At 41.5% G+C, this 26,701-nt stretch overlaps 1 protein-coding gene across 5 annotated transcripts in view; it reads right to left on the bottom strand.

Annotated features, from left to right (window-relative positions):
* Positions 1–3,469: 3,469 nt before the first annotated feature.
* Positions 3,470–26,701, bottom strand: part of LOC110502263 (myopalladin) — a 48,647-nt gene continuing 25,415 nt past the window's right edge. For 2 of the 5 annotated variants that reach the window (XM_090216518.1, XM_090216517.1), the window contains exons 8-11: positions 21,453–21,569; positions 19,254–19,968; positions 16,917–18,173; positions 16,390–16,729 (exon numbers count right to left, since the gene is read on the bottom strand). In XM_090216518.1, coding sequence (XP_090072644.1) covers positions 16,576–16,729; positions 16,917–18,173; positions 19,254–19,968; positions 21,453–21,569 — 2,243 coding nt within the window. In that variant the 3' untranslated portion in view covers positions 16,390–16,575. Of the gene's footprint in view, positions 4,623–4,786; positions 4,921–5,162; positions 5,329–5,610; positions 5,819–6,002; positions 6,133–6,474; positions 6,558–6,647; positions 6,798–7,127; positions 7,350–15,852; positions 15,934–16,389; positions 16,730–16,916; positions 18,174–19,253; positions 19,969–21,452; positions 21,570–26,658; positions 26,683–26,701 lie in introns of those variants that run through there. The other 3 variants (XM_036959987.2, XM_036959989.2, XR_016490849.1) reach the window with 3 other exon arrangements.

Raw genomic sequence — 26,701 nt, forward strand, 5'->3', positions numbered from 1 at the left:
GCTGTTCTTACAGTGTTCTCCCTGTACACCAAGTCAGAAATGTAGGATAAATAAAGGGGGCATGTAAGTAGACAATGAAAGCTCTTACAATAGTCGATGATTACATTGCTCTAAAACAGGATATAGGCCACATGTGAACTACCAAGTCAGAACAGTAGGCGAAATTATGAGGGGGAAAGTGACCACATTTTTAGTGTGAGCCACATGGGCTACTAACAGCTTACTACACAACATACACATAGTATTACTTTCTTAGCTACAAACAGTATACATATCTCCCTGGCATATTACAACATTTATGCAGCACCATACAATACATTTTTGCACTATCCTTGTTGTGCTCACTTGAACAGGAAGGTGGTGCGTCGGTCCTTCATGGAAATTTTGCCATCAAAGTCTGGCATTCTCTGGATTTTGGTGCTTTCAAGACAACTGGGAACTCAGAAAAAAAACAAGGTCGAATCATGATGACATCAGGGATCTTCAGGTCGGAGCTCTAGAAAGAGGCCAGAGTTCCCGACTTGCAATTCCAAGTTGGATGACCGTTCAAAACGTATTTTCCCAGTCAGAGCTATTTTTTTCTGAGTTCAGTTGTCTTGAACTCATATTTCCCAATTAAGAGTTTCCAGTTGTTTTGAGTGTGGCAGAAATCATGCTGGATTGACAGCATGGCCAATGTTGAATGTTTATCCTTTTAAGGGATAAAAAGAGACACTTAAGCAGGCTAGTGATTGCTCTGCAATGGTTGCAGTTAGCCACTGACTCCTTCCAAACCACTCATTGTTAAATTTGTGATTTCCAACTTGTGAAATGTTTATGTCCAATGAGCACCAATACGTTTAATCTACAATATCTCTTCATATGACTAGGATTGAAAAGGATTTGCCAGCAGATTGTTGACTTGATTCATGATGATGACTGCTACAATAGCTTGCGATCTTGAAAGTGTGATGTTGACATGACAGTCCAATCAAAGCAACTGTAGATATAACGTGATTTGATGTTATTTTATCTGTGGCCAATGACCTTAAGTAACTCTATGGCAGTACCTAAGGGGCTTGAATTTTTTAGCTCAACCTTAGATTTTGCAGTGACGTAGTGTAACCATGAGTGACAGAACACTGAGCCAATCACGGCGCAACTAGAGAACATTACCAACCCCTATGCACAGTATTTCCCGCTGGCTGCCCCACCACAGAAAGCACTCTGCCTACAAGCATTTCGCTACACCCGCAATAATATCTGCTAAAAATGTGTATGCGAACCATAACATTTGATTTGGAGCCACCTTTCTCAAGAAAGCAAAAAAGAGACCAAGTTTGTATTCGGATTTATTAACTCAATTATTATTATTTTTATATTACATTGTTTGCAAACAACGTATTAATGCCAAAATTCAAAAGGCACTCGCACATCTGAGCTATCTTTTGTGCAGGTGCATGGTAAGAGTTGGATAAGATGAGGAAAAAGGAAACTGCACAAGGCCGATACGTAAAGCTTATATTAAAGATCAGTGATACTATCAAGAGCAGTGTGCAGTTTCCTTTTTCCTCAGACGTATTAATGCCAAAATAACATGCAAAACAGGAACAAAAAAAAGTGTTTTTAGCTGCCTCTATGGTACAGTTTTTATTGCTATCTGTACTGTTAGTGTTTTTTTGTTGCACTTTGCCCATTGCTCTTGAACACTTTGCTTACAGTAGTTCACTTGCTTTTCCAGCTGCTATCAATATGGTGTGCATTTACAAATAATTTATTCCTTGTGAAATATTCTGTTTTATCTGAATATCATGGGAAATTCAATCATATTGTCGAACCAATTCTTGATCAAATTTTAAAGATGTACTGTACCAATCATAAGTTTGCACACACCTACTCATTCAAGGATTTTTCTTTATTTTTACTATTTTCTACATTGTAGAATAATAGTGAAGACATCAAAACTATGAAATAACACATATGGAGTCATGTAACAACTAAAAAAGTGTTCAATCAAATTATATTTTAGATTCTTCAAAGTAGCCACCCTTTGCCTTAATGACAGCTTTGCACACTCTTGGTATTCTCTCAACCAGCATCATGAGGAATGCTTTTCCAACAGTCTTGAAGGCGTTCTCATATATGCTGAGAACTTGTTGGCTGATTTTCCTTCACTCTGCAGTCCAACTCATCCCAAACTATCTCAATTAGGTTGAGGTCGGGTAATTGTGGAGGCCAGTTCATCTGATGCACTCTCATTCTTGGTCAAATGGCCCATACACAGCCTGGAGGTTGTTGTTGAAAAACAAATGATAGTCCCACTAAGCACAAACCAGATGGGATGGCGTAACACTGCTGAATGCTGTGGTAGCCATGCTGGTTAAGTGGGCCTTGAATTCTAAATAAATCACAGACAGTGTCAACAGCAAAGCACCCCCACACCATCGCATGCTTCATGGTGGGAACCACACATGCGGATATTATCAGTTCCGCTACTTTGTCTCACAAAGACACGGCGGTTGGAACCAAAAATCTCAAATTTGGACTCATCAGACCAAAGGACAGATTTCCACTGGTCTAATGTCCATTGCTCGTGTTTCTTGGCCCAAGCAAGTCTCTTCTTCTTATTGGTGTCCTTTAGTAGGGGTTTCTTTGCAGCAATTCGACTATGAGGGCCTGATTCATGCAGTCTCTTCTGAACAGTTGATGTGGAGATATGTCTGTTGCTTTAACTTTGTGAAGCATTTACTTGGGCTGCAATCTGCGGAGCAGTTAACTCTAATGAACTTTTCCTCTGAAGCAGAGGTAACTCTGTGTCTTCCTTTCCTGTGGTGGTCCTCATGAGAGCCAGTTTCATCATAGCGCTTGATGTTTTTTTTGACTGCACTTGAAGAAACTTTCAAAGGTCTTGACATTTTCCAGATTGACTGACCTTCATGTCTTTGCTTATTTGAGCTGTTCTTGCCAAAATATGGACTATTTTACCAAATAGGGCTATCTTCTGTATACCACCCCTACCTTGTCACAACACAACTGATTGGCTCAAATGCATTTAGAAAGAAAGAAAATCCACAAATGTACTTTTAACAGGGCCATCTGTTAATTAAAAGGCATTCCAGGTGACTCTCTCATGAAGCTGGTTGAGAGAATGCCAAGAGTGTGCAAAGGTGTCATCTAGGCAAAGGGTCGCTACTTTGAAGAATTTGTTTAACTCTTTTTTTGGTGACTACATTATTCCATATGTGTTATTTCATAGTTAGGAAGACTTCACTATTATTCTACAAAATAGTAAAAATAAAGAAAAACCCTTGAATGAGTAGGTGTCCAAAGTTTTGACTGGTACTATATATATATATATATATATATATATATATACACACAGTTGAAGTCGGAAGTTTACATACACTTAGGTTATGCATTAAGTGCATTAAAACTTGTTTTTCAACCACTCCACAAATGTCTTGTTAACAAACTATAGTTTTGGCAAGTCGGTTAGGACATCTACTTTGTGCATGACAAGTCATTTTTCCAACAATTGTTTACAGACAGATTATTTCAATTATAATGCACTGTATCACAATTCCAGTGAGTCAGAAGTTATATTATATTTATCCTATTTAACACATGTACAAGTGTGTACTAATACGCATGTGTGAATTGGAAATGTGTTTTTTTGTACATCCCAACTCTCCCTGAGACACCCTCAGAGAGTGGGGTCATGGCCAGGTCTGCCATTATCACCTTGTTGCTGGAGCAATTAGGGTTAAGTGCCTTGCTCAAGGGCACATTGCAGATATCTCACCTTGTTGGCTTGAGGATTCGAACTAGCAACATTTTAGCTACTGGCTCAACGCTCTAACCGTTAGTCCATCCGCCGCCATGTCAATTTAACTAATCAAAAATAAATAAAATAATAAATCTGATCTATTGGAAGATTATAGTTGACTTGGTGGCACGTGAACTAAGACTTGGCGAGTGTGTCTGTTTTTTGTGAATCAGATGCTTGAAATGATACAATTCAATAGGAATGGCGGACAAGCAAACACAGCATTAGGTTGACAGTTTAAAATCTAACCGTTTTTGTCATTCTAACTTTAATGTATCACTTCAAATGTATCACATAGGTCTGCTCTTCCATCTCTTAATCCTACTAGCCACCACAGATTAGATTGACTAGTAGATTAGACCATTTCAATGGAGAGTCTCTATTTGGGCATGCTTTTTAGTTCAGTACTTGGCTGAATCTGTGTCTGGGAAACCGGCCCTACGAGACTCTAGAGAAGAGTAGTTTGTAGGTTCAAAGGGCCAGTGGTGATTAGGTTGCTGGTGAAGTAAGTTGGCAAAATTCCATACATTTTCCAAAACTTTCAACTAGAATTTCAGAAAAACCTGTGCATTATGGGGAAGTTTACAGACTTTACAACCCTGTGGCAGAGTGTGTCTGCTTCTTACACAGCTAGCTCCTCACAGCTCATCGCTCTCCAACTGTGTCTCCATAGGTGAACTGGAGAACAGGATGGGGCTGTTGTCCGTCGTGGGAAAGGCAGACTTGATGTCTAGGCCTTGGCCAGTCAGTGCTGCATAGCGACTGCCTTACCACAGAGCCTTCTTCATAGGCAGAGGATCGTGTTGATGCCACTGGGCTGCAAAGAACAGAGATGGCTCTGGGCATTGTAGTCCATGCATTTGATATCTTGATACACTTAAAACACAATCATTAGCAACTATTGAGTCATTCAAAACTATCACAATAAACACTGTGACAGGTAAGAGAAAGCTGTTAAAAGTTGTATTGAATTTCATTTACCATAGATGTCTAGTCTCGCTGTGCATGAAACAATTCCAGCCTCATTCTTTGCTGATACGGTGTACCAACCAGCATCCTCTTTCCTGGTTGGCTGAATCAGGAGGAAAACATATCCAGTGGCATCCTGGTGTAAGCTAGAATAAAAAAACATATCTTCAATTAAATGATCACACTAAACTAAATGTATTTATCAACTGTGTTCTAATTAAATGTTTTTGGTGAATAACAAGCATACATTTTCTAATCTAATCTGGCTGAATTGGAATGTACTCTATGCATGGGTTTTGTGTGTTACCTCTTGTCTACATGAGTTTGAATATAAGTGGGCAGTCAACTTTCTGGTTGGAGGGTGAGAGGTTAGTTTGGGAATATTAACCTGACTCTGGCCTTGGTGTGAGGAATGGTGTCATTGTCTTTCTTCCAGTAGATGACAGGTGGAGGCATGCCCAGCACCCTGCACTCCAGTCGGACGGGGGTGCCCTCTGCGATGCCTGTGTTCTGGAGCTTCTCCACAAACTGGGGGACCTGCTTCATCTCTTTTTCTGAATGGGAAAATAAGTTATTCTCTGTCATGTACAATTACTATAATACTTATTAATTGTCATGGCATACGTCAATATATAAACAAATGTATGTTTTTGTCATCACTTATTCAAAACCTATCATTGATTACCTACATTATATAATTGTTAAATTTTATACTAACTTTCAATAATAAGTCATCATAAATGCTTCTAAATATTTATTAATAATGTAATACTAATTTGTTACCAAGATGTACACTATTTGGGTTTCATGAAAATACTTGTTTTGAGAACTCTTACCCACAACTCTTAACTCTAGACCGAAGGAGCTCTGTCCTGCTTTGTTGCTGGCAATGCAAGTGTATGTCCCAGCGTCGTCCTGTTTTAGAGGGTCTATGACAAGGGAATGGATTCCATTCTCCCTCACCAGCATCCGGTGGTAGAAGTTTGGGTAGATGGGCCTCCCGTTGATCAGCCACATCAGCTCTGGGTTTGGAAGGCCACTAACCTGGAAAACAGAGAAACACATACCACTTCTTGTGAGATGTATACAGTACTATCTATCTTCAAAGTCTATCCTGACTGATATTTAGCACAATGTTTTTTTTTATAGTAAATCTAAAATGTATTAAATGACCATTGCTTAAATCACTCTATTCAGATATTTTACAGTCCATGGTTATGTCACATACCTTGCAGTCTAATCTACAGACTCTGCCCTCATGAGCCACCATGTCCCCTGGAGCCTGGAGGAAGTGAGGTTGAAAGAAGCGTTCCTGGGTTAGTTCACCCTCTTCCACTTCCTGTATGCGGGCTTGCACCCTGTAGGCATGTAGGGATGTGCAGAACATGTTACAGTACATGTATATTGGCCCGAGTATTGCTGAGATATCTTGTCATCTGCAATCGCTAAGTCAATGATGTATGAGATTAGTGTTGCTATCATAGGGATAAAACTCTGATTGGTTTATCTCTATATGGGTTTATGGTTGCTATGAGGGTTTGTGTCTGTTCAACAGTAGTCTGGGAAATATCTACATCTGCGATCTTACTGTTCGTAACCTCTACAAACAACAATAGGAGCTGAAATCATGCTGGCTCTCCATGCTGAGGGTTCTTCTTGCCTCTGCAGATCACAATGCACACTCAGTCAGTCCTTCTCACCTCTGAGAGTGAATCATAGGTGTCATTCGGTTTCGGAGAGGACCTGTTTGGATGATCAAATGACCGGAGCAGCTGATTCGTCCCTGGTGATCATCAATTAATTCATTAGCAAATCAGATTTGGCAAAGGGGAAAGTTGTATAAGAGTGAAACAATTACAGGAGGTTATGTTACCTGGGGGTTAGCTGCCAGGACAGTGTAGTTGCCATCATCGTCGTTATTGGTGACCTCTATGTGTAGGGCACAAGTTCCGTCCCCCTCTCGTATCTTCTTATAATGATAATTTTTTCTCAAGATCTGCTTGCCATCCTTGAACCAGTAAACCTGAAATGGGTTGAAGACCGAGGAAGATTTCTAACAAATGTTGAGTACATGTCCACTCACTGTATGGTGAACATACAGATGAACTGCCATACCGAAGTCCAGATCCCGGACGACCCCCCGAATATAATACAACAGAGAGACCCAATCAAGCAGAGCACTCTGTCCTTCCTCCCTGGCATTGGCAGATAAAATCCTGACAGGATCACATACACATACTAAAAATCTTTGTTATCACTATACTGTAAGGCAATTTAGATGAAAACCTCTGCTAAAAACACATTCTGGGTGACATGATAACATATTTTAAAAAACAGAAATGTGCTGTCTCACCTTAGGTACAGGGATCCCCACCACTTTACAGGAGAACGTCATAGGCACACCCTCCATGGCCCTGAAGTTCTTCAGTTTTTTGCCAAACATGGGAGCGATGCACTTCCCTGTTGGGATCTCATCATGTTGTACCTCGTCATCTGACTCCTCGACTGGCGTGCGCTCCAGACGGAACTCTATCTCACTCATCAGCCTCTGCTCAAAGTTGGACACTTTGTACTCCTAAAATAAAGAAAGGTCGCTCTATAAAAATAATTGCAGTAGTCATGCCAATAGTGTAAGTCATTAAAGTGCTTTCCTTGCGTAGGTTAAAGTTAAGCAAAACTAAAAAGAGCATCACTGTTATAATAAATATCTAGGTATCATATCAATATATAATATAAATAATTATAATAAACAGATTAAGATCAAGATGCTGCAAATAATAATGCTATGGCAGGAATAAAAATAATATGACACCTGATATAATGGCAGAGACTCCTGCATGTAATGAAGGAAACATATTTACCAATTGAAATATCGTATCAAATACTTTACCGAGATGGAATGGGGATACATTTCAGAAAAAGTTTTGGAGAGTGTTTACAGTACTTGAGTAGATTTACAGAGGAGTCAGACCCAGAGCACCATTTTACCATTTAGCAATGGTGATATTGTGTTAAAGGCATGGTGGGACTCAATCCAATTCCAATTTTCCTAATTGAGATGCAATGAAGAACATTGGAATCAAATCAAAGTTTATTGGTCACATACAAAGATTTGCAGACGTTATCGCAAATGCTTGTGTTTCTAGCTCCAACAGTGCAGTAATAATACCTAGCAATACACAACAATATGCACGAAACAAGTTTAAATAAATTAATTAAGAAATATCAGAACGAGCAATGTCAGTCCGGAATATAAATATACAGTGCAGAGAATTCAGACCCCTTCCCCCAAATATTTTTGTTTTAGTTACAGCCTTATTCTAAAATTGATGCAATATGTTTTCCTCATCCATCTACACACAATACCCCATAATGACAAAGCAAAAAGTGTTACAAATAAAAAACAGAAATACCTTACAAGTATTCAGACCCTTTGCTATGAGACTCAAAATTGAGCTCGGGTACATCCTGTTTCCAATGATCAACTTGATTGGAGTCCACCTGTGGTAAAGTCAATTGATTGGACATGATTTGATAGGCACACACCTGTCTATATATAAGGTCCCACAGTTGACAGTGCATGTCTGAGCAAAAACCAAGCCATGAGGTCGAAGGAATTGTCCATAGATCTCCAAGACAGGATTGTATCAAGGCACAGATCTGGGGAAGGGTACCAAAAAATGTCTGCAGCATTGAAGTTCCCAAAAACACAGTGGCCTCCATTCTTAAATGGAAGAAGTATGGAACCACCTAGACTTTTCCTAGAGCTGGCCGCCCAGCCAAACACGCAGCAGGGACTGGGAGAATAGTCAGGATCGAGGAAAAGATTAACGGAGCAAAGTACACTGAGATCATTGAGGAAAACCTGCTCCAGAGCGCTCAGGACTTCAGACTGGGGCGAAGGTTCACCTCCCAACAGGACAATGACCCTAAGCACACAGTCAAGACAACACAGGAGTCGTTTCGGGACAAGTCTCTGAATGTCCTTGAGTGGCCCAGCCAGAGTCCGGACTTGTACCAGATCGAACATCTCTGGAGAGACATGAAATAGCTGTGGTGACTGTTTAACAGTCTGATGGCCTGGAAATAGAAGTTGTTAATCAGTCTTTCTTTCCCAGCTTTGATGCACCTGTACTGTCTCCTCCTAGATGGTAGCGTGGTGAACAGGCCGTGACTCAGGTGGCTGAAGACCTTGATGAAGCACTAAAGTCCTTGATGAAGCACTAAATAAACTTCAGTTAGTGCTAAATACGGCTGCTAGAATCCTGACTAGAACCAAAAAAAATGTATCATATTACTCCAGTGCTAGCCTCCCTACACTGGCTTCCTGTCAAGGCAAGGGCTGATTTCAAGGTTTTACTGCTAACCTACAAAGCATTACATGGGCTTGCTCCTACCTATCTCTCTGATTTGATCCTGCCGTACATACCTACACGTACGCTACGGTCACAAGACGCAGGCCTCCTAATTGTCCCTAGAATTTCTAAGCAAACAGCTGGAGGCAGGGCTTTCTCCTATAGAGCTCCATTTTTATGGAATGATCTGCCTACCCATGTAAGAGACGCAAACTCGGTCTCAACCTTTAAGTCTTTACTGAAGGCTCATCTCTTCAGTGGGTCATATAATTGAATGTAGTCTGGCCCAGGAGTGGGAAGGTGAACAGAAAGGCTCTGGAGCAACGAACCGCCCTTGCTGTCTCTGCCTGGCCGGTTCCCCTCTTTCCACAGGGATTCTCTGCCTCTAACCCTATTACAGGGGCTGAGTCACTGGCTTACTGGGGCTCTTTCATACCATCCCTAGGAGGGGTGCGTCACTTGAGTGGGTTGAGTCACTGATGTGATCTTCCTGTCTGGGTTGGCGCCCCCACCTTGGGTTGTGCCTTGGCGGAGATCTTTGTGGGCTATACTCTGCCTTGTCTCAGGATGGTAAGTTGGTGGTTGAAGATATCCCTCTAGTGGTGTGGGGGCTGTGCTTTGGCAAAGTGGGTGGGGTTATATCCTTCCTGTTTGGCCCTGTCCGGGGGTGTCCTCGGATGGGGCCACAGTGTCTCCTGACCCCTCCTGTCTCAGCCTCCAGTATTTATGCTGCAGTAGTTCATGTGTCGGGGGGCTAGGGTCAGTTTGTTATATCTGGAGTACTTCTCATGTCCTATTCTGTGTCCTGTGTGAATTTAAGTGTGCTCTCTCTAATTCTCTCTTTCTTTCTCTCTCTCGGAGGACCTGAGCCCTAGGACTACCTGACATGATGACTCCTTGCTGTCCCCAGTCCACCTGGCCGTGCTGCTGCACCAGTTTCAACTGTTCTGCCTTATTATTATTGGACCATGCTGGTCATTTATGAACATTTGAACATCTTGGCCATGTTCTGTTATAATCTCCACCCGGCACAGCCAGAAGAGGACTGGCCACACCACATAGCCTGGTTCCTCTCTAGGTTTCTTCCTAGGTTTTGGCCTTTCTAGGGAGTTTTTCCTAGCCACCGTGCTTCTACACCTGCATTGCTTGCTGTTTGGGGTTTTAGGTTGGGTTTCTGTACAGCACTTTGAGATATCAGCTGATGTACGAAGGGCTATATAAATACATTTGATTTGATGATCTACTTGGCCTTCCTGTGACACCGGGTGCTGTAGATGTCCTGGAGGTCATCCAGTGTGCCCCTGCTGTTGGGCTGCCTGCACCAGCCTCTGGAGAGGCCTGCAGTTGTAGGCAGTGCAATTGCTATACCAGGCAGTGATACAGCCCGACAGGATGCTCTTAATGGTGTAGAAGTTTGTGAGGGTCTTACGGGCCAAACCTAATTTCTTCAGCCACCTTTACCACAGTGTATTTATTTCAGGTCATCAGGGATGTGCACGCAGTCATGGGTGAACAGAGAGTACAGGAGGGGGCTGAGCACACACTCCTGCGGGGCCCCCGAGTTGAGGATCAGCGTGGCGGAGGTGTTGTTGCCTACCTTCACCACTTGGGGTCTTCCCGTCCAGGAACCAGTTGCACAGAGAGGGGTTCAGACCCAGGGCACGGAGTTCAGTGATGAGCTTGGAGGGCATTATGGTGTTGAAGGCTGAGCTGTAGTCGATGAACAGCATTCTTACTTAGGTACAGTATTTCTCTTGTCCAGTGTGCAGTGAAGTGGAGATTCCGTTGTCTGTTGATCTGTTGGGGCAGTATGCGAATTGTAGTGGGTCTAGGTTGTCGGGTAAGGTGGAGGTGATATAATCCTTAACTAGCCTCTCAAAGTACTTCATGATGACAGAAGTGAGTGATAGTCATTTAGTTCAGTTACCTTCGCTTTATTGGGTACAGGAACAATGTTGGATATAAGCAAGTTGGGACAACAGACTGGGATATGGAGAGATTGAATATGCCAATGAATACTCCAGCCAGCTGGTCTGCACATGCTCCGACGACGCGGCTTGGGATGCCGTCTGGGCCGACAGTCTTGCGAGGGTTAACACTCTTAAATTACTTACTCAAATCAGCCACGAACAACGAGAGCACACAGTCCTCGTGAGCAGAGGGGGACCACGTCGTGGATCAATGTTGTTTTCCTCGAAGCGGGTGAAGAAGGTGTTGTTGCCATCTATCCACGTGTTTTTTTGGTTTGGATCAATTCTAATCGCCAGAGTGGGAACAACATCATCTATGCACTTCCTGAGTAACCCATTCACTGAGTCAGTGTATAGTGTGGAATTTCAGTGTATACGTACACTACCATTCAAAGGTTTGGGGTCACCTTGTTTTTGAAAGAAAAGCAATTTTTTTTGTCCATTAAAATAATATCAAATTGATCAGAAATACAGTTTAGACATTGTTAATGTTGTAAATTACTATTTTAGCTGGAAATGGCAGATTTTCTATGGAATATCTACATAGGCGTACAGAGGCCTATTATCAGCAACCATCACTCCTGTGTTCCAATGGCACGTTGTGTTAGCTAATCCAAGTTGATCATTTTAAAGGGCTAATTGATCATTAGAAAGCCCTTTTGCAATTATGTTAGTACAGCTGAAAACTGTTGTTCTGATTAAAGAAGCAATTCAATTTGCCACCTTTAGACTAGTTGAGTATCTGGAGCATCAGTATTTGTGGGTTCAATTACAGGCTCAAAATGGGCAGAAACAAAGATCTTTCTTCTGAAACTCGTCAGTCTGTTCTTGTTCTGAGAAATGAAGGCTATTCCATGAAACTGAAGATCTCGTACAACGCTGTGTACTACTTCCTTCACAGAACAGCACAAACAGGCCCTAACCAGAATAGAAAGAGGAGTGGGAGGCCCCGGTGCACAACTGAGCAGGAGGACAAGTACATTAGAGTGTCTAGTTTGAGAAACAGACACCTCACAAGTCCTCAACTGGCAGCTTCATTAAATAGTACCTGCAAAACACCAGGTTCAACATCAACAGTGAAGAGGCGACTCCGGGATGTTGGCCTTCTAGGCAGATCTTCAGTTGATACTTAGATATATATATTTTTAAATATTTGCAAACACACATTTTTTGGTAATGGAACTGAACAGGTAATGTTAGTGGTAATGGTAGTGCTGTCTGAGATGTATAGAAATTATGACAACATTACAACATAATGACTTTCAGAGGGATAACAGATGGGATTTCAAGGCTTCAGTTGAAATCTTGTATTTTAAATAAATGTTTTTTTTATACGTAAGAAAGGTAGAAGGTTGCTCACATCTTAGAATGTCATATACAGTACCTCAGCCTATTTAGGACATAACATGAGTTTGGTCGATATTTCAGTTTAGAAATCGTTTAAATCAGTGGTCACCAACCTTTGCTGAGTCAAGATCACTCAGTCAAAATGCAAGCCAAGATCTACCGCTCAGATCATTTTTAAACAAGCCTATGCAACATTAACCAGGCTATAGGGCGGCCCAATACATTATCTCTGCACATTGGCTACGCTTGAATTGCCCTGCTAATGTTGTTCTTCTCAGACCATTTAGAAATTATATTTCAAAATTGTTGGTCTATGATCACACTGGTAAGAGATCATTTGTTCTATTACTTGTGAGGCACAGCTCAGTGAGCATAATAATGAGTTTTTTTTTTTACTGGACTGATGACCTGCATCTGATGGTCAGTCTGTGGGGCGGGAGTAGTGGTGAGACTGCCTCTCACCCGACTCAACGTCCCTCCTCTCTCCCTCCCTCCGCTGAGAAAAGGGGACACTGTCTTCCAACTGACGCGAAACATACACTATATATACAAAAGCATGTGGACACCCCTTCAAATTAGTGGATTCGGCTATTTCAGCCACACCCGGTGTATAAAATCGAGCACACAGCCATGCAATCTCCATAGACAAACATTGGCAGTAGAATGGCCTTACTGAAGAGCTTTCAACCTGGCACCTTCATGGAATGCCACCTTTCTAACAAGTCAGTTCCTCAAATGTCTCCCCTGCTAGAGCTGCCCCGGTCAAATGTAAGTGCTGTTATTGTGAAGTGGAAACATCTAGGAGCAACAACGGCTCAGCCAAGAAGTGGTAAGCTACAAAAGCTCACAGAAAGGGATTGGCGAGTGCTGAAGCCTGTCCTTGGTTGCATAACGCTTCACCATCTGGCATTCCTAAATCGCCCAACATCAGTGCCCGACCTCAGTAATGCTCGTGGCTGAATGGAAGAAAGTCACCGCAGCAATGATCTAACTTATATTGGAAAGCCTTCCAGAAGAGTGGAGGCTGTTATAGCAGCAGAGGGGGGACCAACTCCATATTAATACCGATGATTTTGGAATGAGATGTTTGACGAGCCGTCCACATACTTTTGGTCATGTAGTGTATGTCGCACTGCATCATGCACCAATTCATGTTGTTACTCCTATGACTAAAGAAAGTGAAATGTTCCTCGATATTAAATAAGACACAAGCCGCAAATAATAACAATGCAAGCTTATCGAAACACTTCGCTATACTCATTAATTGTAGCTGCAGTGTTGGTTGTAGTGTGAGTGGAAGTAGGGAGAATGCACATTTTATGGCTTTTAAAGTTTTGAACAAAGTATTAACAGTGCTGAATAACAACTTAAACATGAACTTACTCATTAAAAACAGCAGCTGTTTGCTGTATTCATTGAGTCTCTCTCATCATGGTTGTAAAAGCTTTGAAATCTCACATTATCAACTTTCTGTGCATTCCAGGCATCATTTTACATTATATGGCACAAGGAAACTGCAGACGCTTGATCTGAGCTATCTGCTTGGCCAGCGTTAGAGTCCTATAGGTGCACTTGATTTGCTCTCTGGAACTGCCGGATAGGCGGAGGTCCACCTTCAGAAACATGAAATGGTTCCAAATGGGAACACCTTGCCATCCTGGTGCTCGGGCTGCTGAATGAAGTGCACCTACTGCCAACAGTGTGAAACAGATAAAATAAATAAGAATGCAAGGCTTTATCATCGTTTTTTTCATGTTTGGTGATCAACTAGGAATGGTTTGGAGATTGACCAGTCTATCACGAGGGGTTGGTGCCCACTGCTTTAGATTATTCATGAAATGGATATTAGTTTACAAATACTTTAAAAGTGCATGACTTATGATTAATTGGCGACAGATTCCGCATAAAAACAATATGCATATTTCCTCACCAGATATGTTTGTCAAATTGACTTGTTGCCGATAAAATTGTGCATAATGAAGTAGTGCCCGCTCCGGTATTGGAACGTGCGCTCCATCCAACAGCACGCCACAGTATATGTGCGATCGCGTATAGCCTACATGATAACAATATTATGTACTAAAGAGCAAGATTATTTTGATTTGTTAAACGGCAGTCAAGCATCAATGATCATGTCACCAGAATAAGACGCTCGATATTTATTGGAAAGGAGCATCAAGCTCATCACCTTGCACTTTCACCACCCTGTGAAGTTCATCATAATTGATTTAATCTGTAGCCTAATAAACTGTATGCTTTCTTGACAAATCGAATTGGCAGGACCACAAAACATGTCATCACGTAACTCCAAGTTTACTTTGATATGACGGTTAATATATTAATATTTGCTCATAAAAGCGCTTCTACCGACATTTCTCGCTTAATTCATTTTACCGATACAAAAAGATTCCACTTTGTCTAGCGTATTTTGTTTTGTCTACATTTAGACAGTTTACAGAAACATTTTCTGTTTCCATCAGGCCTGTTAGGACATTTTTTTATCCGACGTACTTTACTTGCATAAAAAGTTTGGAAGGAAACCTGGTTAGTGTTTGGATATATGAGTATGCATAATACTATTTAAAACCTGTTTTCAACATTCTGTAACGCTTTACATTAAGTTGCTCTTATACCAGTGTAGTAATGCTGTAATTACTACTCACAATATGTAATATTAAATATCCACTTTTATACTCGTCTTTCTCTTTTGTTCATATTGTTGGTTGTTGGTGCATGGGGGGGGGGGGAGAATTATTGTATTTTTATTTTTTCTGTGCGGGGGTCTTGGGGAACTGTGGCGGGAATCTTGGAGGGCTGGTGGGAGATCTGTCGACGTGTGCTTGAGCACTAATGTGATGTACTGTAGTTGTTGAGCGGCTTTACTGCAAGTATATTGTTCGTTTTAAATATTCAGTCATTTGAAAAATGTGAAAAATAAACAATTGTAATGGGCTTGAATGGTTTTAGTTATTATGCAAGTGGAATAAGGAACTATTCCTCTCTAATGAAAAATGATTGCAGTCAGAGTGCAGTATAACTGCAGTTAAGTGAAATATAACTGCAGTATGCTGCAATTACTGTGCCCAAAATAACTGTTTTTTTTACTACAGTAATTTTGCAGTGTAACTGCAGTTAGTGTGCAGTTATTCTAGAATTACTGCATCCAAAATACCACAGTCAATTGCAGTTAAGGCAGTTTCAAAACGGCAATCTTTTTTTGTAAGGGTTACAAAAAACATTCAACCCCATTCTGCAATTACTGAAGTACTAGGAATAAACATGTTTATCCAATGTCGTTACTGGCGTAAATACATGGTTTCTGCATAGGTATAAGAGCAACTTAATGTTAAGTGTTACCGAATGTTCTGAGCAAAGCAATGCTTTGGGAGAGAGATGTTCGCGGTACCTCGTCATAGTTAAAGACAGTGGCGGGAATGTTTGGTCCGAGGTGTCTGCTCGCTGTTTTCCCCTCATAAGTAGTCGGCTTCTATGAGAGGATAGGGATGAATGATGAACACCAACACAAATGCACTCACACGAATGAACAAACACACACAGCCACGGACACACACAGAGACACACAGGCATCACTACCGCTAATGTGTGAGTAATGTGTGATTCATATGATATGCATGGTGTTATATGGGACACATACAGTACATGATGAATGAATATGGAAAATGAATGATTGGAAAAGGATTGCTCGCTGATGCTCTGCTCATCGCTCAGTTTAGACGAACGCTTGTTCTCACTGCTTCCAGATTGTTTCACATTGTCACTTTACCCCATTTCCAATGTGAAAGGAAAACAAAATGAATTTGTAATAAGAATTCCAGAATAGCAAATTGGAAGCAAGTGAGAATGCACCATGCAGTCTCCACGTTGTATTCTTTTCAAATGTTTGAAGAACGTGGTATTCAAACAGGTGTTGGTTTGAAAATAATTTGTAGAAGAAGAATGCTTTATTTATTTGAGATCCCTCTGTTCATTTTGTTCATTTGTTGGTTCCACTCCAAGCCATATTATTACTGCATAACTCATTCATTTAGTTACATATTCAGTCATTCACCCAATCTATAATGTAAGATATGTGCCTCACTGCATAACAGTACAATTGAAGGGATATATCCTATACCTGTTGTACATGACCACGCATTAAATCTTCATTGAACCTAAGCTTTTTCTCAATATCGTGGAGGAGAGTTTGTTGGCTGCTACGAATATCATCATCTAAAATAGGACGAGTGCTTGTAGGCAACTTCTTCAGTATGCCTTGAGGTGGCCTGGGGATCAAAACAAATTAATTAGCAAAAATGTATTTTTACAATATATAAAACTGAAACACAATGAATTGAATAGTGAAGTAAGAGGATTCCGCCCCTGCTTATTCCCTTCCCTCTAGTAATCTTCCAATCAGGATTTTTTTTTAAACTGGGAACTTTCTGGAATTCAGGAATCATAGGGTCTTACCTATGAGCACTCCTGGGCAGGCCCATAGAGTTGGTGGCTTGTGTGGTGTGTAGAGAGGGCAGGACAGAGCTGAGGAAGGCCACATGGTTCTGGATGGGGCTGGAGGTACTGGAGGTCGGGGACGCTGCCTGCGGGGGTGACTGCTGTGGCAGGGCGAACACAGAGTTTAGGTAGGCAGCAGGCAACATGGTCAGGGAGGTGGGGGAGGACATGAAGGAAGGGGGGCTGGTGGGTGACTTGAGGACTCTGGTGGGTAAGACTCTGGGTTGCGGAGAGAACTGGTTGGGGTTGGAGGAGTTGAGCTCGGCAGCCAGCTTGTGGAGCAACGGAACGGGGGACTCTGTAGGAGAGGGACTCCTAAATGGAGAGAGGGGAGTCTGGGCAGTGATGAACTCCTTTGGCCTAGCGTAGTTGAAGCTCTGTGACGTAGGAGCCAGGTTGAGGAGGGAGGCGTGGGTTGTTCTGAGCAGGGGAGTGGGGGAGGTGTTCTGCATGGTTGTGGGGGCCTTGTTGAAAGCTGCAGGGATGGAGTTGAGAGACGCTGTGGGGGCTGTATTCAGATGAGGTGTGGGAGGTGTGCTAAACTTGGGTACGTGAATGGCTTTAGGCAGGGATGAGTGGGTTAAATTCAGCTGGGAAGAATGGGTGGTGTTTTGCTGGGTCATATAGGGTGGGGATGCAGGGCTGGTGTACAGGTGTGGTGCAGGAACAGTTCTCAGCAGAGAGGCAGATGGAGGGGAGCTCATACAAGAAGGAGCTGTCTTCAATTGAGGAAGGGACGGCAGGGTACCCATAACTGGTGCAGGAGGGGCTGTGTTCAGTAGCGTTGCAGAGGTAGTGTTCTTTGGTGGTACAGGGCTTGTGTTTAGCAGGGGTGAAGAAGTAGAATAGGAATGGGTGGTGTATGGGTTCAGTAGTGGTGCAGATGCAATGTTTAGCAGGTGGGCAGGGGGACTAGTGTTTAGCTGGGGTGTAGGGGTAGTGTTCAAGCTTGTCACAGGGGCGGAGTTGAGAAAGGGTGTTGGGGCTGTGGTCAGTATGGGTGCGGCGTGGGTGGTCTGCAGGAGCATGGGGGTAGATGAACAGGGCAGGTTTGACTGAGACTGGGCTTGGGTCTGTGCCTGGGACTCGTGGTGTGTCTGGGCTGGCCAAGCAGATGCCTCCGGTTGGCTCTTGGTGGCTCCGTTTGGCTCAGTCTCAGTCTGCTGCTGCTCCATAAGCACCTGGTTGTGCAGAAGCTGCAGCTGGACAGGATCTCTGAGAAAACAGAGATGGAATATGTTGAAAACTTTATATAATAAAACTAGCCTGGTCCCAGATCTATTTATGCGGTCTTGCCAATTCATAAATCCTTGTCACGCCAAACCATAGGAGTTGGCAAGACAGTATAAACAGATCTGAGACCAGGCTATAATTAAACCATATGTTTGTCTTAATGTGTTCCTCACCCGAATAACTACAAATACTCGAGACACAGTTTCGTAAAAAGTAATGAGCATAATGTGTCTTTCAGGGGCAGGTTTGAGAAAGTCTGCCCTTTTAACGTGTAGGAGTATCCAGGGAGCATCCAGACTCTAAACACACTCAGATCTGCAATTGGAAATGTCAGTAATGTTCTGTATCAAGCTTGGTATAAGACCTGTCATTGCATTATTCTAGCACTTTTTAAATTAGTTATAATGCCCTTACTGAGATGCATGTTCTGTAGCTTCTTATTCAATATCAGTCACTTTGATAATGTAGAGTGAAAACAAGACAATAACTTATTGTCCCTCAATCAATTATTATTATTAACACTATGCAGAACACATATCATCTTAGTGCCTTGATCGAACAGAAATATGAAAAACACAATAGCAGAGTGCAACAATTCATAGCACGTGCATGCAAAAAGCATAGCATTGCACTTAAGTATGTTAAGAAATCCCCAACCTCAGTTTTTTTGTAGTTTTAAACTCCACATAGTTAAGCACAGATATGTATTCAGTAGACAAATGACAACTGGAATGTAGCAGATCTGATAGGGAGCTCAAGAGGAGACATTCCCACCTTCAATGTTTACTGTTTTAAATACAGCCCAAACAACTCAAGCTGCTTTCTTCATTTCAAAACAAGGACCGCAATTGAAAAAATACACCACAAGACTGAGACCAAACCTTTTATAGAATTACTTTTATAATTAAGCATATTTTCTCGTAACAAAATCAACTGCAGGTGCAAAATTTGGGAGTTTGTGGTCTGATTGGTTGTTCATTTGGCGCTAAATCATGTTAGGATTTGTCTTAAGTTAAGTGATACTAGATAAGTTGAAAAATACTTGAGAATTCGAATACTTACAGTTTGGGCTTGGCCAGTACTGGAGGTGGTTCCTTATTGGCCAACTGCGACATATCTTCATATGAATGGCTATTGGATGCTTCACTCTGGTTTTCCGTTTCATCCTCAGGCAGTTTAAAGTGCACACGGAGTCCTGCCCTGGATCTGGACCTGGGCCCGTTGTGGTTAACCAGAACCCCAGGCTTAAGGCAGGAGGAGTTGGGGGGATCAGGGAGGTTTACATGGGGAGGGGGCTCAGGTTTATGGATAGGAGTCCCTTCCACCTTAGGCCAAAGACCAACGGGAGGGTCAAGTAACACTGAAAAGGCTCTGGAGTCTCCCTGGTCAGTCTTGGGCATCTCACCACTGCTCTGGGGCTCCGGGCATAGCCCGCTGGAGCTACGGGTGCCTATACGGAGGCTGCTGCCCAGGCTTAGTGGATCCAGGCTGGGCATGCTGAGGCTGATAGGCACCTGGCGCAGCATGCTGGAGCTCAGAGGGTCTAGACGGAGGGTACTGGTGCTCACAGGTTCCAGTCGTAAATTGCTGGAGCTGAAGGGATCCAGGCGGATGGTGCTGGAGTGAGGCTTGATGCTGTTGGTGACAAGAGCCTCAGCTTGAGGCTTTAGTCTGGGCAGAGTGAGATCTGATGAAGAAGGCTCTGGAACTTGTGTGGACTCCATTGTTAAAGTGCCTACGAGAGTTTTCACGTGGTTGTTGTTGGTGTTTTCATTTCCTAATGAGGTACAGGGAGAAGGATAGGTACAAAGCCAAGTGAAAGTCTAAACATCCCTCTCACAGTTTTCACATTTTGCTGCCTTGAAATTACCTCCAAAATGGGATTGCATTGGATTTTCCCCTTCTAATCTAATCAACCTACTCCACATTTTCAAAGTGAAAGAACAATTATAGAAAATTTTCTAAATTTATACAAAAATGTAAAACAAACATGGCATGATTGCGTACGTCTTTACACCCCTGAGTTAATACTTGGTGGAAGCACCTTTGGCAGCAATTACAGCTGTGTGAATTATTTTGAATAAGATTCTACCAACTTTGGGCAACATTTATCCATTGTCTTTTTTTATTGTATTTTATTGCTCAAGTTCAGAAAAATTGATGGACAGCAATATTCAAACCTGCTTTTAAAATCAGATTTAAGTCAGGGCTGAGGCTGGACCACTCAGAAGCACTTATCACCTCTTGGAAAGCCCTTATGTTGTGTCTTTGGCATTACAATTTGTAAAATTGACCCGCTGAAAAAGAAAACTAATTTCCAGGGTTAGGTATTTAGAAGACTGAAGTAAGTTTCTCTTACTTTTTTACCTGGGCTTTGAACCTATCATATTTATTGTGTTCCTGACAAACTCCTCAGTCTTTGCCGGTGACAAGGATACCCATAACATGATGCTTCCACCACAATACTTGAAAATGCAGAGAGTTCCAATCTGATAGGTTTGACTCTAACATTTTTGTTTTTAATTTTTGCCAAAAAGTAAATTTATTTGCAATGTTGTCTTGCAGTATTACTTAACGTAAATAATTGATGATTTCGAGTGATTTTTTAAGACGGGCTTCTTTAAAAAAAAACGTTTTCATAAAAGCCAATAATGTGGAGTGAATGCAATGTTGTTAATCAATGCACAGTTTTCTCTCAGCTCAGCCAATGAATCTTAAGACTCATGGTGATGTCGTTGAGGAGTTTCCAATTGCCATACTTGACCATACTCAAAGGGATATTCAGTGTCTTGGAATTATTTCTTAGAGACCCCTGATCTATGCGTGTGGAGAAAAAAAAATCCCAGACATGCTTATAAAGCGGCTCTGAGGTTGAATCATTGTTTGACATTCACTATCAATTTGAGGGACATTCCAGAGACAGGTAAAAGTTGTTCTTAAATCATGATAACCACAACTTTGACAAACAGATTGTTGTGTGATTTTGTATGAAAATATTTGCTCCTGAACTTATTTAGATGTGCCACAGAAAAGAGTTTGAAGACCATTGCAATCAGGACTGTTTTATATTTTTATTAATTTCAGAAAAATTATAATTTTTCTTTCACTGTGGATAAAAAAAAACTTTTTAGAATTTTTGGCAGAAAAATGTGAAAACTATGCAAGTGTGTGTAGACTTTCACGAGGCACTGTAAACAGTCTTCAAATATTATCTTACGAATAGAACTTCCAAGTCTAAACTTTGTAAGCCAGTGACATTACCTTTCACCCTTAGTGCAGCGATACTGGATACAGTTCCATATTTGTTGCTTGCAGTGCAAGTGAATTTTCCAGAATCTTCAGGGAAGACTTCAGCAATGACCAAAGTGCATATTTCCTCTAAAGGGAATACAAAATTAGGGAGATGAGCACCAGCTGAATGTCATTGTTGAAGTTCAGGCAACATGACTGATAGGTTAAAGTGCAGAAAAATTACTATACTGAACTAAAATATAAAATGCAACATGTAAAGTGTTGGTCCCATTTCTCATGAGCTGAAATTAAAGATCCCAGAAAAAGCACAAAAAGCTTATTTTTCTCAAATGTTGTGCACAAATGTGTTTACATCCCTGTTGGTAAGCATTTATCCTTTGTCAAGATAATCCATCTACCTAACAGGTGTGGTATATCAAGAAGCTGATTAAACAGCATGATCATTACACAGGTGCACCTTGAGTTGGGGACAATAAAAGGCCAATATAAAACGTGCAGTTTTGTTATGCAATGCCACATATGTCTCAAGTTAAGGAAGCATGCAATTTGCATTCTGACTGCAGGAATATCCACCAGAGCTGTTGCCAGAGAATTGAATGTCAATGTTTTTCCCATAAGCCGCCCCCAACGTTATTTTAGAGAATTTGGCTATACGTCCACATGGCCTCACAACCGCAGACCATGTGTAACCACCCCAGCCCAGGACCTCCACATCCAGCTTCTTCACCTGCGGGATGGTCTGAGACAAGTCACCCGGACAGCTGATGAAACTGTGGGTTTGCACAACTGAAGAATTTCAGCAAAAACTGTCAGAAACCGTCTCAGGGAAAATCCTCTGTGTGCTCGTCGTCTTCACCAGGGTTTTGACTTGACTGCAGTTTGGTGTTGTAACCAACTTTATTGGGCAAATGTTAACTTTCGATGTCCAGTGGCAAGCAGGAGAAGTGTGCTCTTCACGGATGAATCCCGGTGTCAACTGCACCGGACAGATGGCAGACATCGTGTATGGCGTTGTGTGTGCGAGCGGTTTGCTGATGTTGTGAACAGAGTGCCCCAGGTAGCGGTGGGGTTATGTATGGGCAGGCATAAGTCACAGACAACAAACATAATTGCATTTTATTGATAGCAGTTTGAATGCACAGAGATACCGTAACAAGATCCTGAGGCCCATTGTCGTGCCATTCATCCAGCGCCATCACATCGTGATGCCATTGAAGAGGAGTGGGACAACATTCCACAGGCCGCAATCAACAGCGTGATTAACTCTATGTTAAGGAAATATGTTGCGCTGCATGAGGCAAATGGTGGTCACACCAGATACTGACTGGTTTTCTGATCCATGCCCATACTTTTTTTTTTAAGGTATCTGTGATCAACATATGCACTGTTGAAGTCGGAAGTTTACATACACCTGAGCCAAATACATTTAAACTCAGTTTTTCACAACTCATGACATTTAATCCTAGTAAAAATTCCCTGTTTTAGGTCAGAATAATAGTAGAGAGAATTGATTTATTTCAGATTTTATTCCTTTCATCACATTCCCAGTGGGTCAGAAGTTTACATACACTTAATTAGTATTTGGTAGCATTGCCTTTAAATTGTTTAACTGAAACGTTGTCGGGTAGCCTCCCACAAGCTTCCCACAATAAGTTGGGTGAATTTTGTCCCATTCCTCCTGACAGAGCTGGTGTAACTGAGTCAGGTTTGTAGGCCGCCTTGCTCACACACGCTTTTTCAGTTCTGCCCACATATTTTCTATAAGATTGAGGTCAGGACTTTGTGATGGCCCCTCCAATACCTTGACTTTGTTGTCCTTAAGCCATTTTGCCACAACCTTGGAAGTATGCTTGGGGTCATTGTCCGTTTGGAAGATCCATTTGCGACCAAGCTTTAACTTCCTGACTGATGTCTTGAGATGTTGCTTCAATATATCCACATAATTGTCCTTCCTCATGATCCTCAAGTGCACCAGTCCCTTCTGCAGTTAAACACCCCCACAACATGTTGCTGTCAACTCCGTGCTTCACGGTTGGGAGGTTGTTCTCCGGCTTGCAAGCCTCCCCCTTTATCCTACAAACATAACGATGGTCATTACGGCCAAACAGTTTTATTTATTTTTCATTAAACCAGAGGACATTTCTCCAAAAAGTACGATCTTTGTCCCCATGTGCAGTTGCAAACTGTTGTCTGGCTTTTTTATGGCGGTTTTGGAGCAGTGGCTTCTTCCTTTCTGAGCAGCCTTTCAGGTTATGTCAATATTGGACTCGTTTAACTGTGGATATAGATACTTTTGTACCTGTTTCCTCCAGCACCTTCACAAGGTACTTTGCTGTTGTTCTGGGATTGATTTGCACTTTTCGCACCAAAGTATGTTAATCTCTAGGAGACATAACGAGACTCATTCCTGAGCGGTATGACGGCTCTGTGGTCCCATGGTGTTTATACTTGTGTACTATTGTTTGTATAGATGAACGTGGTACCTTCAGGCGTTTGGAAATTGCTCCCAAGGATGAACCAGACTTGTGGAGGTCTAAAATGTTTTGTCTGGGGTCTTGGCTGATTTCTTTTGATTTTCCCATGATGTCAAGCAAAGAGGCACTGAGTTTGAAGGTAGGCCTTGAAATACATCCACAGGTACACCTCCAATTGACTCAAATTATGTCAATTAACCTATCAGAAGCTTCTAAAGCTAATTTTCTGGAATTTTCCAAGCTGTTTAAAGGCACAGTCAACTTAATGTATGTAAACTTCTGACCAACTGGAATTGTGATACAGTGAATTATAAGTGAAATAATCTGTTTGTAAACAATTGTTGGAAAAATGACTTGTGTCATGCACAAAGTAGATGTCCTAACCGACTTGCCAAAACTATAGTTTGTAAACAATACATTTGTGGAGTGGTTGAAAAATGAGTTTTAATGACTCCAACCTAAGTGTATGTAAACGTCTGACTTCAACTGTATGTATGTGGATGACTCAGCACTATACACATCAGCTACTACAGCGACTGAAATGACTGTAATACTCAACAAAGAGCTGCAGTTAAGTTTCAGAGTGGGTGGAAAGGAATACGTTAGCTGTAAATATTTAGAAAACTAAAAGCATTGTATTTGGACCAAAACACTCACTAAACCCTAAACCTCAACTAAATCTTGTAATAAATCATGTGTAAATTGAGCAAGTTGAGATGACTAAACTGCTTGGAGTAACACTAGATTGTAAACTGTCATGGTCAAAACATATTGATGCAGTATTAGCTAAGATGGGGAGAAGTCTGTCTACAATAAAGTGATGCTCTGCCTTCTTAACAACACTATCAACAAGGCAGGTCCTACAGGCCCAAGTTTTGTCGCACCTTGACTAATGTTCAGTCGTGTGGTCAGGGGCCACAAAAAAGGACATTGGAAAATTGCAATTGGCTCAGAACAGGTTAGCACGGCTGGCCCTTGGATGTACACAGAGAACTAATATTAATAATATGCATGACAATCTCTCCTGGCTGAAAGTGGAGGTATTGACATGTTGAATGAACCAAGCTGTCTGTCAAAACTACTCGCACACAGCTCGGACACCCATGCATACCTTACAAAACATGCCACAAGAGGTCTCTTCACAGTCCCCAAGTCCAGAACATACTATGGGAGGCACACAGTACTACATAGAGCCATGACTACATGGAACTCTTTTCCACATCAAGTAACTGACACAAGCAGTACAATTACATTTAAAAAACAGATGAAAACACTTTATGGAACAGCGGGGACTGTGAAGCAACACAAACATTGGCACAGACACATGCATACACACACACACACGATAACATACGCACTATACATACACATGGATTTAGTACTGTAGATATGTGGTAGTGGTGGAGTAGGGGCCTGAGGGCACACAGTGTGTTGTGGAATCTGTGAATGTATTGTAATGTTTTAAATTTGTATAAACTGTCTTAATTTTGCTGGACCCCAGGAAGAGTAGCTGCTGCTTTGGCAGCAGCTAATGGGGTTCCATAATAAATACAAATACAAAACTCAGTAAAATCTTTGAAATTGTTGCCTGTTACTTTTTGTTCACTGTATAGCAGCATGGTAGCTGTACTATGTAGCTAACCTACTGTATGTACGGTATATGTATAGTGAAAAATAAATACAGTAAGCCTCTGCATTGTAAAATATGTCTGCATTTCTATATACTGTATAATTATTGCTCAATAGATTGTCTTTTCTAAGATATCAAATCAAATTTTATTTGTCACATACAGTACACATGGTTAGCAGATGTTAATGCGAGTGTAGCGAAATGCTTGTGCTTCTAGTTCCGACAATGCAGTAATAACCAACAAGTAATCTAACTAACAATTCCAAAACTACTGTCTTATACACAGTGTAAGGGGATAAAGAACATGTACATAAGGATATATGAATGAGTGATGGTACAGAGCAGCATAGGCAGGATACAGTAGATGGTATCGAGTACAGTATATACATGAGGTGAGTATGTAAACAAAGTGGCATAGTTAAAGTGGCTAGTGATACATGTATTACATAAGGATGCAGTCGATGATATAGAGTACAGTATATACGTATGCATATGAGATGAATAATGTAGGGTAAGTAACATTATATAAGGTAGCATTGTTAAAAGTGGCCAGTGATATATTTACATCATTTCCCATCAATTCCCATTATTAAAGTGGCTGGAGTTGAGTCAGTGTCAGTGTCAGAGAACTAATACGCATTCATGAAATGTATATGCTGTAAGTGAGCTGTTTTCCCCAATGGCACAGCAGCTACATTTGCTTCCATTCACGAGTGCTTCCCTGCGTTTCAGACACTCTGAAAGGCTCTGTAACCATGATAGTTCAACCGACACAGGTTGTTAAGGTTCCTTATAAGGTTGAGTTTTAGGAGGAGAAGTAAACAGTTTTTTTATGCAGAGGAGTTACAGAAGCTACAGCCCCAGCCAGATACTCTACACATCTGGAAAGAGGAATGGTGTACACTGGTTCATAGTAAACATCACCTGAGCTACAGTAGGACTTTGACTTTCTGAGGCCATTGTATCTAATGCTTGTATAATGTGAATAAAATGTACATATCAGTAACACATAACATAAAATATTTTGATACATGCAGAAATATGCTGCATCTTAACATTTTACAATTGTATTAATTGTACCATGACAGTCTCTCCTTTGCATAATACGTACCTGATTCATCCATGGATCGAGGCTCTAAAAATGAAGAAAATGC

The sequence above is a fragment of the Oncorhynchus mykiss genome, chromosome 23 (assembly GCF_057628025.1).
Source record: "Oncorhynchus mykiss isolate SJ-2025 chromosome 23, ASM5762802v1, whole genome shotgun sequence".
In the NCBI taxonomy this organism is placed as follows: domain Eukaryota; kingdom Metazoa; phylum Chordata; class Actinopteri; order Salmoniformes; family Salmonidae; genus Oncorhynchus; species Oncorhynchus mykiss.